Source organism: Histoplasma capsulatum (assembly GCF_000150115.1).
Source record: "Histoplasma capsulatum G186AR genomic scaffold supercont2.6, whole genome shotgun sequence".
NCBI lineage: Eukaryota > Fungi > Ascomycota > Eurotiomycetes > Onygenales > Ajellomycetaceae > Histoplasma > Histoplasma capsulatum.
The window spans coordinates 357,604-377,573 of NW_025544806.1; the positions used below are offsets into that span (position 1 = coordinate 357,604).

Here is a 19,970-nt window from a genome sequence, read left to right on the forward strand (position 1 = left end):
CTGTACTCTAAATCTAAAAGTAACTACTATGATGTTTTTCTCCCTCCCAGCCGGTAATCTCACCGAGCAGTTCAAATAAATGATATTTCATGAATAAAACCCTTTCCTTTTCCTTCACCATGACTATTACCTATATCCCGGAACCTTAAAAATCTTAAATTTATTAAGAATTAAGCGCGCCGAACGGCTTGCGTTGTCAGGCTTCCTGCTACAGTGAAATTCATTTCCCTTTCTCACCCCATTCTTTTTTTTCCTTCCCTTGGGTCCACATTGCTACAACTCGGCGGCATCATCAGCATTAGTCCCCGATCCGGTCACATTACTGTTACCAGGACCACTACCGCCACCGTGTCCATTCGACTCCTGCTTCTCCCCCTCCGTAAGTCCCTTCCGAATTGCAAGCACGCTATCGACAATAACGGCGTCAATGCCTTCTTTAACTTGCAACTATATTTCCCGAATATCGTCAGTATCTCCCAATTAGACAAGACTACCACATCTTCTTCCCCCCCCAGGACATGAAGGGAAAGGGAGAAAAATGATATAAGAAATCCATACCTTCACATTCTTCGGCTCATTATTTGCAATCCCGTACGAAACACAAACAAGACCAGACTCCTTCACAACTCTCACAAGCCGCGGCGCAATAATCAACGGCTCCGCCGCCGTCACAACCCCTAGTAAATTCCACCGAGAAGCAAATCGGATGGCTTCCTGCAGACTACTAGCGCGCACATCGCCCACCCTGGTGATGCCAGAGTCCGTCAGAAACATAACAGGGATAGAGGGCTGTTTGAAGGAGAGCAAAAGGCAAATGTCCGGATTGAAGGAGGAGAAGATCATGTTACGGCCCTGCCCTAGGTCATAGACCTTCGTCAGTACAGTGTCGACAAAAGAGTTTAGCTCAACGGCATAGGTGTCCATTTCTTCTTCTTCAGATTCGTGGAGCATGGGGTATTCTTTTTTGTGTTTTTTTGGTCAGCTTATCTATACCATTGTATATTGGATATGGGCTGGGTGGTCTTTGATTAAAAAAAAAAAAAAAAAAAAAAAAAAAAAAAAAAAAACTTACTCATTTCAATATTAAATCCAACGTCCTTTGGCAGCTTTTTGAATAATTCCTCCAACGTTGCGAACGGGGCTTGAATGTGGCTGCCACGGGAGTTCCCTTTGAAACCCTTTTTCTTGAAATCGCGGGTATGTTTCATCTTCTCGCTCATGTGCATCGATGGCGTAAACCCTTCACCAACGGACATCGACCGTTGACGTCGCGCAGCTGATGTTCGCAGGTCCGCCAGGAGTGGATCTTCAGCCTTAAATGATCCCCCTTGGTCTTCAGATTCACGTGGCCTACGGCCGTCGCTGAGGTGTAAGAACTATATTTGTGAGAAAGGAAGATAAAAGAGGTCAGTTGGCAGCTCGCGGGTAATGGGTGATGATAATAACTACAAATGCAAAAGAACAAAGAGAGGAAGTTTTAAGGCAGAATGGAGAAGAAACTCACTTGCTCCAAGGTTAGCGTGTAAACTGGTGCATCAATTCCTGTTTCACTGACGAGGAAATCATGATATATCACAGGTACATGATCCTTCGTCAGTTGCACATCTAGCAACAGCTGTCAGCCCAAAATGAGGAACACTATTAATGATTCAGGGATGCTCAAGGAATGGGAGCCGGAAGGGTTGGGTATATATACCAAACTACATCGCCCCCCAAAAAATTCTTCGTTAGCCACCTTTTCAGAAATCGCGACATAATCTGCGAATGAGCCAGATGGACTCACCTCAACATAAGATGCACCCAGATTTGCCGCCGCGATAAAGGACTGCGAATGTTAGAAATGCACCTCGCAAAGACGAGGGAGAAAAGCCCTCGAAACCCCCGACACACCTGGATTGTATTCTCGCCCAACTGTAGCGACTTGCGACTAGCCATGTTTTTCCCAAGGCCTTTGTTCAAGTTAGGAACCGGTCATAAGAGAGCATAAAAAGGTAGAGAAATGGGGGATTTGGGTCAGCTTCGAATCACCTCGATGCCCAATAACCATCGGCGAAGCCATGCTCTTCCAGTACGTCTGGTCCTCGGTAATCGACATATTCGGATGCTTGAACGGCGTAATAATGAGGAAATTAAACGTGACACTACCAATGATATCGAGAGTATTTGCCGCGATTATCGGTATGGTCACGTCTCCTTGTAGGTTTATGCGCTTCGAGCCGACTGTGGGTTTAATGCTTGACAGTAATGCGACACCACGACCGACGATTTGTTCCTTGGAGCCCGCGTAGGTGGGGATTAGGTCGAAGATGATTTTCACTTTGGAGGCGTCTGCAGCGTAGAAGGCAACGGGGTCCGTGGCAATGCTCTCTTGGATGGGAAGGTCGATGATCTCGGGCTCGCCACGTGCCTCGTTTGCGGATATTACGATGGATAATGCAGTGTCTAGCTGCGTTAGATGGGCACTAGCCACGGGAATACGATCGAGGTTAACAGCGTGTACTGATTTTCGCATGTCCATTGTCCCCAGACTGACCAGAATCATGCTGTCATCGGTTAGATAGCGATGGCCAAAGGTTTTGACGGGCTCTGTCGTACGAGCTGCGGATTTTCGATCTGCTAACGAGGCTTGAGTGGGAGGGGATAAAGAACGAGCTGGTGGGGTGGAGGGATCTGAATCACTCGAGATCTCGATTGGGGGAGTAGCTTCTGCCAGCAGTCGAGCGATAGCCATATGGCCCCTAAGAGCAGCATGTTCTTTAGCGGTCCAACCGGAGGAGTCAGGACGTTCTAGATCAGCGCCTGCATTGATCAGAAGCTCCACCACGCCCAAACTCCCATCGACACAGGCGATGAACAGCGGAGTCCAGGAATATGTATGCTCCGCGAGCTCAGTATTGGCCTTTTGATCGTGCGAGCCGTCTAGAAGCGCCTTGGCGCACGCATCGTGGCCAAGCCTAGCTGCAACGTGGAGGGCGGTTTCACCCTGCTCGTCCTGGTAATTGATATCTACACCGGCGTCCACGAGGAGCTGGACAATGTCTACGAAATTCGCCTTGGTAGCGAGCGCGAGCACAGCACTCGACTTAGACATATGCTTCCGGATCGCAGCTTGTTGCTCGTTTGTTCCCTTCCAGTTCTCCGCATTCAGCAACGCTCGAGTAGTCAGGGGATGGCCTTCAATGACACTGAGATGCAACGGCGCCCAACCCTCGTCATCCTGCCAGTTTGGGCCATCAATGCCCTGGGAAACATCGAACATGTTCCATGCTTGTAGATGTTCAATGATAACATCACATACCACACGGAATCCATACTGAGCTGCGTAATGGAGTGGAGTTCGTCCAGAGATATCCTTGGCCAGCAGCGCAGCTCTTTGCTCCGGACGGAGATTGTCCAGGAGGTGCTCCAATAATGAAACAGCGTCGTCCATCCTACTTAGTAAAGGCATCCGCCCGGACTCCTTCACTACAACGCGCGGGTATTGGAGGGTCGGCGGAGCAGCCGGGGTTATGTAGTTAGAAGCCTCGTTTGGGAAGTCGAGTACTTGACCGGCAGAGAGCTCCGAATCGCTCGTTGACTGCGAGCGTCCAATGGAGATGACAAGTCGATGGATGCAATTTCGTCTATTTATGTCGTCATCTTCATCCAGCGTATCGAGCTTCCCTAGCAATGACACTACGGAATCCCTGGCACGATAGAAAATCGCACGCTGTAATAGAGCCTTCAAAGCTTTTAAATAGAGACTTGAGTCTAATTCCTCCGCCGCAATCCGCAACGTGGGAAGCAGCTCCAACATAATGTGGGTATCATCTTTGCGCAATGCATCGTCAAGAGCTAGAAGAAGGCTTTGCGGCAGCTTGAGGATTGGTCGCGAGGTAGGTTTTACCACGGATCGAGAGGAGTGCGTGGAGCTCGCATCGTCAAAGCCCTTTTCATCTCCCAACACAGATAACCAATCATTGATGATTTTTAGAGACTCCTGTAAACCCGCATTCGTAGCAAAAGGGGACGGGTCAACCTTGGTTGGCAGATATCGCCTCTGCGCTTGCGCACCGGGTAGCCTCCTATCAAGTTTCTTCGTAATTTTGATGAAGCCGCGACGATTGACCTCGCCATACCACTGCAATTTCCTAAGCTGGCCACGCAGTTCGAGAAGTGCAGCGAGGAGGTCCTCAGCGTCTTCAAAATCGAGGTTCTGCGAGCCAATGGCTGTATGGCCATAACGGTCCTCCAACAGTTTCAGGCGGCGGGAGAAGTCTGCGAATTTTTTGTTGTAGAAGTGGTCGACGTCTTCCAAGTTACGGTCGAGGGAGTAGAAGAATCCTGTGGAATAAAAACAAAAACAAAAACAAGGGGAAAAAAATCTTAGTACATGGACAAGAGCCTCACACTAGTTGATTGAGTACATTGGCAAGATGAGATGCAAGATCAACCCACCAGCCAGGTCTGGGTCATGGCCCTCCTTCTGCGCCTCAATTTCCGATTTGATCAGCTTTTTCAAGCCTTTGTAGTTGATATATGACGAGCTCCATTCAGGCACAACATTCCTTGCAAGGTTCCGGCCGAATTTCATGATGTATCAGGTATGGTCTGATGTTTTCTTCCGTAAAGTATCCGGCGTATCTCTGAGCAAGCGAAAACCGGATGCCTAACTCTAACCTCCTTACCGTCTCAACGATATAAAATTCCGATCGACTTGCTGACTGAGGCGTGGTAAAAATTTCCCGAGGCAAAAAGGGAAATGGATATATAAAAATGGCAATGGAGTCGAAAACCACAAACAAAAACGAGGCCCGTCAAAAGAGAAAAAAAAAAACAGAAAAGAGGGGACAAACTCTCAATGAGGGCCGCTTCCTCGAGGAACACAAAAGCGAGAAGGGGGAATAATAGAAAAACAAACAGCACAAAAGGTGGCAATGGGTGCTGCAAGTGCCATCTTTTGCTATGATATATTTACTTGAAGCATGTTTTTCGTGTTTCCTTTCGGACTTTTTGGTTTTTCGTATGATGGATTCGCTGCGCAACTCTCAAAAATCAAGCTGTTTCGCCCTTGCTCTCGTCGTGGTTTCAGTTCCTGAAAGAAAAACGGGGGAGGGGTGGTGGAGGGTTTCTTCGTCCGTATATATATATATATATATATATATATATATATATCTACTGCACAGCAATCAACGTACAGGTGTCATCAATTAGCCTAACTCATTCGATATGCCTACTGGAAAAGGATGGCAAAGGAATTGGAGGTGGAGAAGGCGGGGGGAAGAGCAGGGAACATGTTTGAGATGGCTGCAGCTGTTCCAAAAAAGATCAGAGGAAGTAACTATAGATAGCACCTACTGTAGTCCCTTTCCTTCCGGCTTCCTCTTTGGCTAACAGGAGGCTACGCGGGGAGGTAATTCTCTCCACAGCAGCGAAGCGAAGTTGAAGTTAAGAACGAGCGTAAGCAGAGAGACGGATCTCCCCAGAAACTCTGCGGGCTCGATTGAATAAATCAGATTGATTCAGTGAGCCAAGCACTCTCTGGGCCCCGTCGATGAATAATGAATGACCTTGCGCGATGGGAGTGGTTGTGGGTCTAGCGTCGTCTGTGTCACGAAAGCCACTGCAGCTAGCGGGCAAGATCGCTGTTTGAAGCTGCATACGATTACCGAGAACAAAGCACGCGGCACAGGATGAACCCGGACACGAGGGAAGTTGAAGATGAAGTTGAAGATGAAATTGAAGACGAAGTTGGTGGAGGAGTTGGAGGAGGAGGAGAACAAACCCAGAGAGGAACAAAGAACAACATTCGACCATGTATGTATGTATGTACGGTACGGTACGGTCCCGGGCAAGGGTTCCTCCCATGGTTGGTTCCGAAAGCGGGCAGTGTGAACACACCGCGGCCTGTGACTGGCCAGCGACCGGTGGGGCCGTATTGAGATGGTAATGCAGCTGTATTTGATACCGCAGGCCACATTCCGGCCCGTGAACCAGGTACAGCGACGGCTGACGTCATACCAGCCCGGGGAGGGGGAAGGAACGAATGCATGTGACATAGGACTGCAGCGGGCCCTGAAGCGGTGTGCGGGAGATTTCTTCCGGGAAGGGATAGGGAATGTAATGGAGAATGCTGAAGGGGAATAATGAAGGGGGAATGGTGGATGGGGAATGGTGGATGGGGAAACCTGGAGGCCTCCCTTGCTTGGGTGGTGTGCCGGCCAGTATCCATCCATATCCATCCACCAGCCTCAATGTGCATGATAGGCACCTCCCGCCGAGAGATACGCGATTTCAGACCCGGAATGGCCGGAGATGTGCGTCGTTGGTTGGTGCACGGATAACCAACCCTACCAAATGTCTCGCCCCTTATCTCGGCTCAACCGTGGTGTGGTACGAATGCCACCTGTCCCTCTGTCCGTCGGCATGGTGTCCGTGGGGCAAAATAGCAAAACTACAGCGGGCATCGATCGGGAGCCAGGGACTTATAATTTGCCATCATCGGAGGTGGAGGCGAATGCCACTGTCTACCTATGGTGTGGAAAACCATACTACAAGAATGAATGCAAAGAAAAGAAAAGAAAAGAAAAGAAAAGGATTGGCTGAAGCAGATCTCGTCTATCCATTGTTTGAAAATATGTAAACACTGAAGAAAAAAATGAAGATTTAATGCCTCTGCGCGTAGATGTCTATCCCCGATTTCTATCTATTCTCAAATGTCGGGTCAACTTTTTGATAGCGAGAATCAAAGAATAAAAAGAACATGAAAAGGAAGGTGTATGGGATGTTAAGAAGATGGAGGGAAGAGTTGTGACTTAAAAAAAAACCGGACTGCTATCCACCGAAACAAAGTCATGCAATAATAGAATGATAAAGGAAAGAAGGAAATGTCCCATAACATATCGAAAGGTGAGGGGGGAAATAAGTAATATGGGACAAATACCAGAAAGCCATAGAAAGAGAGAGAGAAACCACCCCTGAAGAGAAAATATAACGAAGATAAAAGATGAAAAAAGCTTAACAACACAAGACGGATAGATAAAGGTCAAAGCAAAAGAAAAAAGCGAAGTGATTAAAAATAATAAATGACCAATTAAGGGTAAAAACAAAATAAACCAAACCAAACCAAAAGTCGAGCGATGCACAATAATTATATCAAATTAAACACAATAACCACACGGCATACCGAAAGAGCAACGTGGAAGGGGGAGATAAGGAGAAACAGAAACAGAAAAAAGACATCATATCATATCAACCCTCAACCAAAATCCTCAACCCTTCCACACCACACCGCAACACTTCCTCCCCCATCCCTCCCCCTCCCCCTCCACCAGCACCACTACCACCACCACCACCCGCAGCAACAGCAACAACAGCAGCAGCATCTTCCCCAGCGCCTGTAGCGCCAGCACCCCCAACCAAACACCCCCTCAACACCTCCACAGCCCCCCTCTCCTTCAACACCCTCCTCGCCTTCCTCCCCACCTCCCCCTCGCAACATCCCATATTCCTCACACAAACAAGGCCCCGATGAACCATCTCCATTCCCCCACCTCCACTCTCTCCCTCCCTGCACATCGCCAACACCACCTCAACGCCCCCCTCCCTCTCCAGCACCGCCTCCACAGCCCCTTCAAACTCAGTGAGTGCCGCCAGCGCACCGCCCGCCGCCCTCCTCGTCGCCAGGTCCCGAGCATCAGCCAGTGCCAGGAGGATGTGCAGCCGCTGCGCCGCGCGGTGGGTGCCGTCTGCGAATTTTGCGACCGCGTCGGGACAGGTGGTGAGGTTGCAGGTGAGTTCGGTGGCAGCGCGTTGGAGGTGGATGTTTGAGGAGAGGAGGAGGTTTTCGATTGTAGGGAAGGCGAGGCGGGTTATTAGGGCCGCGGCGCTAGGGGCCGAGATGGAGCCTGGTGGTGACGAGGAAGTGGAGGCAGAAGTTGAGGCGAGGTTGGTGAGTGCGAGGAGAGATTCGAAGGCTGGAAGGAGGTCGCGTGGGGTTTCTGTAGAGAGTGAGGGGGAGGGAGGGGTGGTTGTGGTGCTGGGTAATGATGACGGATCGAGGAGGTAGACGAGAGGTCTGATTGCGGTGGTGATTTGGGGCGAGCCGGTGGAGGAGAAGACGTGGCCGGGGTTAACGGAGATGAGGATGCGGGCGAGGGCGTGGGCAGCGTTCTGGGTCGGTTCGTCATTCTGGCGGTAGTTGGTGCTGTTCTCTGTGCGGGAGGAGAGGAGGGATAGGAGAAGTTTAACGGCGCCTTGCTGGGCGAGTTTGCCGCGGGTTTGTGGGGTTTTGGAGAGGGAGAGGAGGATTTTGCTAATTAGGTCTTGGATGGAGTTCGATGTTGCGTTTGATTTGTTACAGTCGATGAGAAGGGGCATGATACCAGCATTGATGACGGCTGCACAGCGCTCTTTGACGTAGTTGTCGTCGTCCAGGGGGTCGGATGCTGCAGGTTTGGTTGAAGCGTTCGCGTAGGACCTGAGCTCGGAGATTTTCTTTTGTTCTTCAGATAAAGTAGGACGGTATTTCGTGAGATTATGGATAATCATGAGTCCACCATAAATGAGGGATTGGTCGGTAATATTGTTCTTGAGAAGAGCCTCAAGGTCTGACTGGAAACTCGAGCCCTTGGAAACCAGCTGCTCCTTGACATCTGGCTTCACGGAGGAAAACACCAGGCCCTCAACCAAACGATGGAAGTCACCTTTCTGCGGACGCTGAGCAAGGAGGTTTTTGAATCTTTCAACGAGATCATGGGAACTACCACCCGATAGTTCGTTCCCCAGGACTTTACTCGCTGACGTGGATTTCAGAATTGCACCGTTTTCGGAGGCCCGGATTTTGGCCAAAATTACAGCAGCCAATTCGGCGTGTTCGTCGGTTTCTCTGCTCAACGTACGAGAGAGCCATTCTCCACAATGGCTATCGATTGCTTCGCGACACTCTTTGTCGATGCAGGCGGCGTTGAACAGCTCCAGCACAGCGCGTTCCACGGTTCTACCTCTGCGCTTCTGTTCCAGCAAGCCAGCAAGAGATTGAACAAACTTATTTGTCAAGAAGAGGGTTGCAGTGATGGAAGGGATGATGGGGAAGACAGCAGCAGCAGCAGAGAATGCGATTACGTAGTCGTCATTCCGCTGTCTTGAAACACGAGCGGTAAGGATCTTGGAGAACAGCGTCTGGCCGGTTTCTCCGGCGGCTTCGAGGTATTTGGCGGTTGCTAAAGTGGCCTGGCTGCGTACGTCGCTAGGTAGCCTCAGGTCCAGAGAGGATAAAATGGCATCAAAACACTCCTCATCAACCAAATGTTGCAGATTTTCAGCGTCGACTGCAAGGAGTCGAGCAATACCCTTTAGAGAGCGGCCGTCCAGGTCATGCCCCGACTCCATCAGCTTGGCAATAAAAAGCTGGAACAGCTCACTTTTGCAGTGATTGCGCACTTGCTCAGACCGCCACAGTGCAGTATCTAGTACCGCAGTATCTAGACACGTGACAGCGCCATCTCCACGGTCGTATATCTCGTCGAAGAACTGGGTGACGGACAATTGGAGCTGTGCAGCAAAATGGCGGCGAATATGCGGGCTGCTCCGCATCAGGGCAGTGATTATCTCATCCTGGGTATTCGAGAGGCTTGCGGCAGGGCACGAGAGGATGAGGTTGAGGGCATCGATAGCGGCTTCGGGGGGCGGCACTAGGTCATCGGCGCGGAGGCGCGAGGCCGCTTCGCGACCAGCGCCTTCGTCCTTGTAGGTGACATAGCGACGACATAGGTTCACGAGAGGGTGGCCTGTCTCTTCATCCTCTGATATTTTTTTAAAGACGGATCTGACCTCCTCGTTCGCTGGAGCCAGGGAGATCGCCTCCCGAATGTTTCTTGAAGCGGCCTAAATCTCACAATGCTTCAGTAACCAATACATGGTGAAGCGGAACGGAAAGATGAATTACCTCTCGGTGGCCAGCATCCACTAGTTCGACGGCCTCTCTAACCAGCTGGACAGCGCGGTCAGTGGAAGCAGACTGTACCATGGAGGCGACGAGCTGTGGGAAAGGCCGCTCGTGTTCGATAGTTGGCCTGGAGTACGCTGTCGCCGATGTAGTGTATGGAACGCTCTTCTGGCTAACACAAGTAGCTGTTGGCAGGAGACGTGGGAGGCAAGATTTTAACAGTTGGCCTTGGATATTGCTAGCGGAATGGTGGCGGGACGATGAGGACCCTGCTCAAGCAGGAAGCGCAGACAGCAAAACGTCACGGGCGAAAACCAACGGCGTGCAGCCAAAACGGAGACGGGAAGTAAGATGTAAAACCACAAGTAGCTACAGGCGACAAGAGAGAAATTGAAAAAGAAAAAAGAAAAAAATCGCGCTGACCAAAGTCTGGTTGCAAGCTTGGGTGGGATAAAGTTAAGTTCGGTTGGCGGTTGGGCGGAGAGGAAATTTGGAATGATTCTGTTATTTAGTTGACAATTTACACTTTTTCATTCCATAATCAAACCGCAAAGATAAACAGCCGAGTTAACCGTAAATGGAAGAGCCTGATCTTATTTTATTATTTTAGTTTCTTAATTTGTTTATTTTTCTTTCTTTCTGGGAAGTGTGAGTTGTATCGAGTTGTAATAGTTATGTTGAGAATTAACAGTCATCAGTCAGAGAGAGAGAGAGAGCAAAAATTCCAACGGAATCAGCAATCCCCATGAAGCATTCGGCGGAATTAAATACTAGCAATCATAACCAACTAGCTGGTGAGACGTGAGGTAAACTCTCTGTCCTCCTCCGATGACACGATATAATTTCTTTTTCCCCAGAGAGCAGACAGAGACCAGCCGGGTTGGCTCTTGCATCGTTGAGATAGTTGATCCGTAGTTAGTTATGCGAATGAAACGAGTCATCGACATCATCGACTGATAAGAGTGGCGCTTTGTACTCGTGCGATGAACCCAGACCGCGATTCCATCCAACCGTGCAGCTCGCCGGCTCCACGCCGCTGCCAGGACCACTAGTTACCAGCCAGTCGTCTACGTAGTGTTGCTCTGTGTGTCGCGCTGGGTTCCTCCATGTTTGAGATAAGCAGCGCTGTAGTAATAGCCAGGATATTGGATAGTATTTGTCTTGGGTCCTGTCCAGGCGCGGTTTGTATTTGCCAATGCTTATCTGTGTGGCAGTGTGCGATGCTGGTGTTCCAGGGATCACAGGAGATGAAGCCGAAGATAAAGTTGCAGCAAAAATTACTTTCTGCAAGCAGCCTCAACCACAAGCTTCAGGATACAAACACAACCACAACCACAACCACAACCACAGCTACATCTGCATCTGCATCTGCAGCTACAGCCACAACTACGATTACAGTTAGAACTGCATCTGCAATAATCGTCTGACGAATACCGGCAGCTACAGCAACCGTTTCATCTCCTTCCCACCATGCCACCGTAGCTATCTCTCTCCTTCACCTCCATCCATCCTCTATGCACCCGCCACGGCGGCCACGCTCTCACCATGAACGCTGTCGATGGCCCAACCCACTACGATCCCTCTTCTAGTGGTATATCCCATTCCCCTTCGCTCTTCACTCCAACCTAATTAATCAGTGTAGCAATCGACTAACTGATGAATGCATCCCTTCTCATCTGGCAGGCCCCACTCCCTCCCTCCTCACCATCATCCTCGATACAAACCCCCATGCCTGGGCCCGCCTTGAGCCATCCCTCCCTCTCTCCGCCGCCATTGCAAACCTCCTCGTCTTCATCAACGCCCATCTGGCCTGTAACTATGCAAATAAAGTCGCCGTCGTCGCCTCCCACTGCCATCATGCAGCCTGGCTCTACCCTACCCCCGCTTCCCCCAAATCCTCAGACTCACAGACTGATCCGCCATCCAAAGACGCACCGCCAGATGGAGACATCAACATGAACGGCCAACAGTCGGCCGGACAATACCAGCAAGCAGAGCAAGAAGAGTCTCTAAATAAATATCGCCCCTTCCGCCTTGTCGAAGAACAATTAACCCGCAACCTCCATACCCTGCTCTCAACCACCACCGCTGCCGACATCGCTTCCACAACCTCAACCTTGATCGCCGGCGCCCTAACCTTGGCCCTGAGCCACATCAACCGCGAAACCATCGCCTACGCCGAAACCCACGGCACCGCAAGGCCAGACGGCTCCACCTCCGGCCCCGCAAACAGCACAGCATCAGGCCTCCCACCTCCCCCCGGCACCACCGCATCAGCGACAACCTCCCACCTCCCCAACCCCTCAGCGCTCCAATCCCGCATCCTCATCATCTCCCTCAGCAGCACCACCCACTCCGCCCACCACTACATCCCCATCATGAACAGCATCTTCGCCTGCCAACGCCTGCACATCCCCATCGACATCCTCAAGCTAGCCGGCGACGCTGCCTTCCTCCAGCAAGCCTCCGACGCCACCCGCGGCATCTACATCCCTGCCACCTCCCACCCCGCCGGCTTCCTGCAGTACCTGATGCTGGGCTTCCTCCCGGACCAGCGCGCGCGCTCACACCTCGTCCTGCCCAGCCGCGTCGACGTGGACTTCCGCGCCGCCTGCTTCTGCCATCGGCGCGTGGTCGATGTCGGCTTTGTGTGCAGCATCTGTCTGAGCATCTTCTGCGAGCCGCTGGCCGGCGTTGACGGCGTTGCGGAGTGTTTGACGTGCGGGTCCGAGTTGGCCGTCGGCGAGTATGCCGTTAAGCCTGTTGTGGTCGGGGCGAGGAAGCGGAAGAGGAAGAAGGAAAAAGGCGTTGGTGGGAAAGGGGGGATATCGTCTGGGACGGCCACCCCGACTCCCACTCCGGGAGCGCCTACATAGAGCATCGCCCAGGATTGGGGTCCCCGGTGGTTTTTCTTTTTCTTTTTCTTTTTTTTTTTTTTTTTCCAGGCTTGTACTATAATTAAGTCCATCTAAGGTTTTCCTGCTAAACTAAAAATACGGCGCTCCAATCGAACTTATTCCCACCACGTCCTATCTATAAAATAAAACGTGCATTATGATGTATTACAGCATTGCCCGGTGCGATGCACCTCTCCAGTCATACCTGTATATTAAAATTCCAACCCAACGCCCGTCCCACTCACATACATTTTTAATACTATAAATATACATATATACCCGCCCGCATGATTGATTCCTACATGCACTACCGATTTCTTGATCCTGACTTACCCTCAACCCCTTGGCACTGTAACAAACATGCGCAGGCCAAGATCAGCGATCCTTCGCTAACCCATCAATGAAGACGCCAACATATCTTCCGCACATATTATATTTATTCTACTTACCCTCCCAGGTGGTTTGAGCTATGCATCATCAGGCTCAGCCCTGAGGCCTGCGTAATGAAGTCCAATCCATTCCTCCCTCCAACCAGAAGAAAAATGTATGTAGTACGTTGCAAGTTCACGCCAAGAACCACCAACGTAAGAGGTAGCGGCATGTATAATTTGTCTTTTCTTCCTGCAGGTCTGACAAATGGTAAAACGCCTCTGTTACCTGAGGCACTTGGAGGAATTAATGGAAGCAAGAGTCATAGTAGGGAGAGCTATGCTGCGTGGACACAAAGGGCGTGAGGAGGCTGTGAGAAACGAGGGATGAAGGCCGAAAGAAACGACAAAGAGGAGACCGGATATTAAAAAAGGAGTACATATTAACGAACGGTATGGAAAAAAAAAAAACCAAAAGATATGCCAACCAATCACTTCTTCCGAGCAGCACACACGGCCAAGGCTGTCTGTCTATGGAGGAGCTCCAGCGCCCGTACTTGATTGTCTCTTCGTTAGCGAGCACGCCATCCTCAAAAACATCCAAGGTTTATCAAGATGCATCGGTGTAAAATCGGCAGTATCTCATTTGATGCTCGCATCCCGTTATCAGCCCCCCCTATTTTGTACTGCTGACTGACTAGCCCACAATAATGGGAACATCCGAAAGAAAACTTGTTAGGTCTGTTGCTCATGCTGAAATTCAAAAGGACCTGAAGCAAAAAGCCCTTTTCAAAGAATCCAAGTCCGTTGTGTAAGCCAAGCAAGCAATATGTTTTGCTGTCCATACTTATGTTTAGTTGTCTGAGCTAAAATCCGTCGAAAAGAGGAAGTATCAGGGGGGAAAATGGAATGAAAAGAAAAAATTATGAATGGGAGACCCACCGGAGCATGGAATATGTGAAGCAAGCGATAACGGAATTAGTCTCCAAGGACAAGATACCTGCCTTCGAAGTGCCGCAATTTCAAAGTCACACATTGATAGAAAACAACTTCCGGAAACGTAGGTTTGGACGCATGGACAGAATGCCTTTTTCTAGCACTAAGAGGCGGAATACCTGAAGATAAAAATGACACCAAGTTAGCAACTTAAGTCTCCATAGTCCTAATGTCCAATGGATCCCTTATTATTTGATATGGGCATGGTAAAAAGGGCTTTAGGACATGTCATATACCTATTAAACCTGATAAATCGTCCGCCTTGGGCAACTTTGTTGTGACCTCCATTGCGAGACATGAGACATTTCGGTTCCGAATCATTAGAGTTCATTGAAGCAAGGGCCTATGCGTGTCAGTTGCAGTGTTCGTTTGGCAAATACGGTTTCCACATCGATCTGGCGCTTACAAAAGAGTCTGTATTGTGTGCAAAGTAAAAGGCAATCCCCTCCCTGGTAACTTTAACTGTCATCACCCCAATCGCAGCATGGCAGTGGCTACTTTTAACACCAGGATGACCTAGAAAGAGTTATGTCAATATAGCCATGGCAGGAATGGTCGCTACCGAGAAGTTTCAGGGGTAGAAGAGTAACAAATCAGATACCGTACCCATAAAATCTACGTCGATCACGGCTTCCAGTGCCTCGTCTTCATTCACGGTCTCAAAAACGCCTGGCTGTCCTGCGACTTTCCGGGTGCTTGAATATATCCGCTCTGCGCAAACGTTGGAGGCCATCGTTGTAGCCATATGCTCACCGGTGCCGCTTGTCACAGCCGCAACGCATGTTCTTGCTTCGTCTTTGGGATCAACTGGGATAACAGCAGTTCCAACGCCCACGAGAGCTGCTGGGCCAGTGCGTCCGCTATGTTTCATGCCAATACCACCAGAAGAAGAACCTGCCGCAATGTTTCCATGGCAATCCACAGCGATAGCCCCAACAGTGTCAATAATGTTATCATCTGAACCCATTATGTAGCCATGCTGAGGAGATTCCTCAGCCGGGTCTCTTTGGGGTTGATCTCCGACATGTTCAGGCGGGATAGCCTTTCCTGCATATCCAAAAGAGGTCGATGTGGATGTGCCTGACTCTAAAGGCAACCTGGTCCGCTTCCGCTTTCGGAGTTCCGCGGGTTGGGAGGAGCCATCGGTTGCACCTTGGGATTCCGCAACACCTTCTGCACTGTTGAGATCAAGGTCTAAACACCCGGTATTCATATCTTCTTCGTACCCTCGGACACTTGCATCAGGTAGATGTGCATGAGGTCGAATAACGGTGTCTGGAGACGCCACGCCATCGGGTCCATCAGATCCTGACGGAGGGTTTGTAGGGTTTGTCGAACGCCACCATGACCTTGAAGTAATACCACGACCGGGGCTAGAAAAACGAGACCTAGTTGACGAAGTGTGCCCGGGGTGCTGATATTGTGCGTCCTTTGGCGCCTCTTCATGGTTTTCCTCTGCCTCGACTTGGGCTAAATCCCGTTTCCAGCGCAGCCACCGTTCGCGAGATCCTCCGGAAACGAGGAAGTCAGCATGGAGCACTGGCATTCCATTTTCATATGCAAATTCTGTTGCCCCCGGGCCAACTAGAAGATTTGGTGGCACTCTGTTCAAAGACAAAGGTTTGGTCGAAACATCTAAAACAAGACGCGCAAGGGAAATGGGGTTTTTGATATCTACGAGGGGGAATTCATTAGCTATGATGGTATCAGTCAAGGGACCCTCTACACGCACGTTCCACAGCACCCACAGCGCCACTTCGGCCCAAATGGTCCACAATGGTCGCGTCGCACTCCACAGTGCCATGAACAGAGAGATTGCTGCCGTAACCTGCATTTGTGATTTCATGGTCCTCCAAAAATTTGATGGCGACTTCGACGGCGTCCACAGCGCGTCCTCCGGCTCTCAGCACAGCCATTCCGAGCGTTGCGGCCCTGATCGCAAGGTCAGTTTTAGAAAATGCAACGCGATAGGAATTAAAATTCTGTGTAAAATGAAGGCTTACTGATTGCACACCCAAAGATGGGTTGACTCAGCTTGGTAACTGTGGAATCCCGCGCCAGCATGGATAAAAATGGCGGACACATTCTGAGGTTGTGCCTCTTTCGAATGAGAAATAACCATGGTGTTGTTAGAATCGCGTTTCTTCAGAACTGGTACCAGGAGTGAAGGGTAAGATAATTTTCACGTCATAGAAGCCCGCGACTAATGAGTTAAATGAAATCTTGGGGCGAAGCTAGGTGAGCAAATGGTCTGTTCTGAAGTGACAATCCTGAGATTCACGCTGGATGTTCTGGAGCAAACAGCTCCAGATAGCAATGGTTGGGGAGGGTGTCAAGAGAGATCTGGGGCCCTTTGTACATTAATGCACCAGCAAGTGCAATGGATCAAATCAGTGAACACCGGCTGACCATCATAAAGCGGTGTCAAGCCCTTCAAGTGAGTAAGTAGATTGGCTGAGTTGCTATGGAGGCGACCAAGCGTAGCCTCATGAGACACTTAGCAGTGACTCCTGGGAAAAAAAGAATGAATCGAAACGATAAGGAGAATATAGGTCTGCTTTTAGGTAAAGGGTATAGGGAAGACTAATATCCCCAGATGACAATTGTAGGATACAAACGAGTGAACGGGAATAATAGTTGGAGGCAACCATAGAAAGAGAACGGGAGAGAAATGACCCAAGGAAGACATCAGCGACGAAATATATATACAACCCAAGCCCTGCAGAAGGAGACACACGCATCGGCGCCCTCAGAGAAGCCACAACCTGGCATTAGCTGCTGGCTGCGGGCGATATTTATTGATGTCTACCGTCCGGATGCCGTTTCCCATCCCAGATGAAAAGGGGGGAAAGAGAGATAGATATCAGGCAGGGAAACTCGAGTATACTATGAATGGAATCAAAATGCAGAAATCAACGGAAGCCAATTGAGTTATAGAGGTAATAAAGTTAACCACGAGAATAGCTATCGAATACTTGGAGTAAACTTCATCTTTCTATCTGCTTTACTTCCTTTTCTCTATATATCAGACTAGTATTTTCATATTAATTGGTAGCTGGTGCATTGCCACGTGACTGCGCTCTTATCGCCCGTGACTTCGATGGAGCCTCCAAAACGACGACATCGACGAGGTGAGACCAACAAGCTCCTGAAATCTCTCCTTCTCTCCACCATGCTTGGGTATGCCATTGCCTGGCGCTTGTGATTCGTGTCTGTTCCATAATTACCTTCGATCCAAAAGGCTGCGAGGCCCCTTAAGAATTGCGACCTGACCTCCGCTGCTGTTCTCAACCCCCACCTCATTCGCAATGGCAGCTCAAACCCCTGCCGTTGTCATGGACAAGTATGTTACCGTGCGCGATGTGGCCCTTTCTGCTTCTGTTGCTAATAATATTCTACTTCCTTTAGCGGTACCGGATTCTCGAAACTCGGTGGGTGCAATTCAAATTGCGCGGTCCTCTCCCCGCCAACCTCCAAATTTAGACTGACAGCATTTGGTTTTTCTCAGGGTTCGCCGGCAATGATTCTCCGTCTTTTGTTTTCCCCACAGCGATTGCTACAAAGTCTGCGGGTAGTGTAGGAGGCGGAACAGGTTCCGGTCGGCCTGCAGTCGCCAACAAGCCGTCATTCCTCACAGGTGGTGCTGGTCCCGGCTCACAGCTATCGGGAAAGCGGGGGACGGAAGATTTGGATTTCTCTATCGGAGATGAAGCTATTAATGCGTCGGGTGGCCCCGGATATGGTATCAACTATCCAATTCGCCATGGCCAAATTGAGAACTGGGATCACATGGAACGGTTCTGGTCGAATTCCATCTTCAAATATCTCAGAGTTGAGCCTGAAGACCACTATTTCCTTCTCACGGAACCTGTATTCAGTTCCCCCTTCTTACCCCACCCCCTTCCAGATGTGCGTACGGTCTACATTCTGACACATTTTATTAGCCATTGAACCCGCCTGAAAACCGAGAAAATACTGCGGAGATCTTCTTCGAGTCGTTCAACTGCGCCGGTCTCTACATCGCTGTTCAGGCTGTCCTAGCCCTTGCAGCCTCGTGGACGTCTTCCAAAGTAACAGATCGCTCCCTCACCGGTACCGTAATCGACTCTGGCGATGGTGTCACCCATGTAATCCCTGTGGCGGAGGGATATGTTATTGGGTCCTCTATCAAAAGTATACCCATTGCTGGGCGAGACATTACGCATTTTGTTCAAAATCTGCTTAGGGAGCGACAAGAAGCAGACAGCTCAATGAAGACAGCCGAAAAAGTGAAGGAGGAATATTGTTACGTATGCCCGGATATCGTGAAGGAATTTGCCCGCTACGACCGAGAACCCGACCGATTCTTGAAACACACCGTAACATCGCCCAATGGCCGAAGTGTCACCATCGACATTGGATATGAGCGTTTTCTGGCTCCGGAAATCTTCTTCAACCCAGAAATATACTCGTCAGATTTCCTTACCCCCCTCCCCACTGTCGTAGATGGCGTCATCCAATCCTCTCCTATCGATGTTCGCCGGGGTCTGTATAAGAATATCGTCCTTTCCGGAGGTTCGACGTTATATAAGGACTTTGGCCGGCGTTTGCAGCGTGATATTAAGCACTTGGTTGACGCCCGAATTCGCACATCGGAAGCTAGGAGTGGCGGAGCTCGCAGTGGTGGCCTTGAGGTTCAAGTTATCACCCATAAACGGCAACGGCATGGCCCGTGGTTCGGAGGAAGCTTGCTGGGCCAGACACCGGAATTCCGCAGCTATTGTCACACCAAGGTCAGTTTGTCCATCAACATCAAAATATTAGCTTACGAACTAACCTGTTTTCTTTGATCCCCCTTCAGGCTGAATACGACGAGATCGGACCAAGCATTGTCAGAAGATTTGCTTTGCTCGGTGGACCAGGAAGCACCTAGATACTTCCACCTTAAGCATATCTGTTTATTAATGTATATCGTTCGCGTTTTCCTGGCCTCTCTCTTCGCGCCACCCTACCTTAAATGTTCATTTTGATTTGTTTTCTATTTTATCGTTTTACATTTATTTTATCTCTCGCCTTGTGTCCGGCTTAGAGCTGGATAACAACAGCAAAAGCTTAAAATGAATGATCCCAAGGAGAATATAGAATCTACACGCACTCCTTCCTCACCCTATTCTTGCTTTCCCAGGCCGGCGAATTTGGGGGATTAAGATCCGCGACAACAATGACACTCGACATTGTTTATACGCCATGGAATAACACTCTAATGGCCTCTGTATCCTAGCAAAAATGGAACCTATCTCTCTCTATATATAGGTTTCCGTAATACACACCAAGAATCCGATTCCCATTACCAAAATTACAATATACTCAATATTGTGTTGTGCGGGACCACCTTTTAGCCAGGCAATATACCGCCAATGTGCAGCAAAAGGCACATGTACCAATGTAATTACTATCCAGAGCTGCATCAAGAACTTCCCGGAGAATTCCTACCACTCGAAAGCTCGTCGTCGAGGAGGATACAGTCCTCCAATTATATTTGTGGATTCAGCATATACGAATTCCACACCATAATAACATCTGCCAGCCGTAAACAAAGAAAGTGCGGAAGGCAGCTATCAAACAGCAACAGACATATAAGTATGCAAAAAACGGGCTCTCAGATAGAGAGTAATCCAGTGGCGGCAAAGTATTACTGGCATTGATTAAGTCACAAAAGTGAACTTGCTAGTAAATTGTGAATTTTTATGGAGTTCTCTGTGCTGCATACAGTCCAGTGTTGTAATAACCTTCGCTTCGCCTTTT

At 49.6% G+C, this 19,970-nt stretch overlaps 5 protein-coding genes across 5 annotated transcripts; 2 read left to right on the plus strand and 3 right to left on the minus strand.

Annotated features, from left to right (window-relative positions):
* Nucleotides 1–65: 65 nt before the first annotated feature.
* On the minus strand, nt 66–4,573 carry HCBG_04820 (glycerophosphodiesterase; the record flags this gene model as incomplete). Its single annotated transcript, XM_045431869.1, has 8 exons — nt 66–447; nt 559–959; nt 1,073–1,376; nt 1,505–1,615; nt 1,697–1,825; nt 1,891–1,949; nt 2,029–4,323; nt 4,438–4,573. The coding sequence occupies 8 exons, from the start codon at nt 4,571–4,573 to the stop codon at nt 274–276; spliced, it is 3,609 nt and encodes a 1,202-aa protein (XP_045287081.1).
* Nucleotides 4,574–7,025: 2,452 nt separating this feature from the next.
* On the minus strand, nt 7,026–11,033 carry HCBG_04821 (uncharacterized protein; the record flags this gene model as incomplete). The annotated part of the gene is made up of 4 exons (XM_045431870.1): nt 7,026–9,864; nt 9,926–10,110; nt 10,473–10,517; nt 10,982–11,033. 4 exons carry the CDS (start codon nt 11,031–11,033, stop codon nt 7,231–7,233), a joined length of 2,916 nt encoding a protein of 971 aa, XP_045287082.1.
* Nucleotides 11,034–11,470: 437 nt separating this feature from the next.
* On the plus strand, nt 11,471–12,936 carry HCBG_04822 (RNA polymerase II transcription factor B subunit 4; the record flags this gene model as incomplete). The annotated part of the gene is made up of 2 exons (XM_045431871.1): nt 11,471–11,516; nt 11,609–12,936. 2 exons carry the CDS (start codon nt 11,471–11,473, stop codon nt 12,799–12,801), a joined length of 1,239 nt encoding a protein of 412 aa, XP_045287083.1.
* A 1,416-nt stretch (nt 12,937–14,352) lies between these two features.
* Nucleotides 14,353–16,308, minus strand: HCBG_04823 (asparaginase; the record flags this gene model as incomplete). Its single annotated transcript, XM_045431872.1, has 5 exons — nt 14,353–14,529; nt 14,593–14,702; nt 14,793–15,860; nt 15,919–16,118; nt 16,190–16,308. The coding sequence occupies 5 exons, from the start codon at nt 16,306–16,308 to the stop codon at nt 14,353–14,355; spliced, it is 1,674 nt and encodes a 557-aa protein (XP_045287084.1).
* A 1,016-nt stretch (nt 16,309–17,324) lies between these two features.
* Nucleotides 17,325–19,517, plus strand: HCBG_04824 (actin; the record flags this gene model as incomplete). Its single annotated transcript, XM_045431873.1, has 5 exons — nt 17,325–17,529; nt 17,595–17,617; nt 17,695–18,056; nt 18,131–18,958; nt 19,027–19,517. 5 exons carry the CDS (start codon nt 17,495–17,497, stop codon nt 19,096–19,098), a joined length of 1,320 nt encoding a protein of 439 aa, XP_045287085.1.
* Nucleotides 19,518–19,970: the final 453 nt, after the last annotated feature.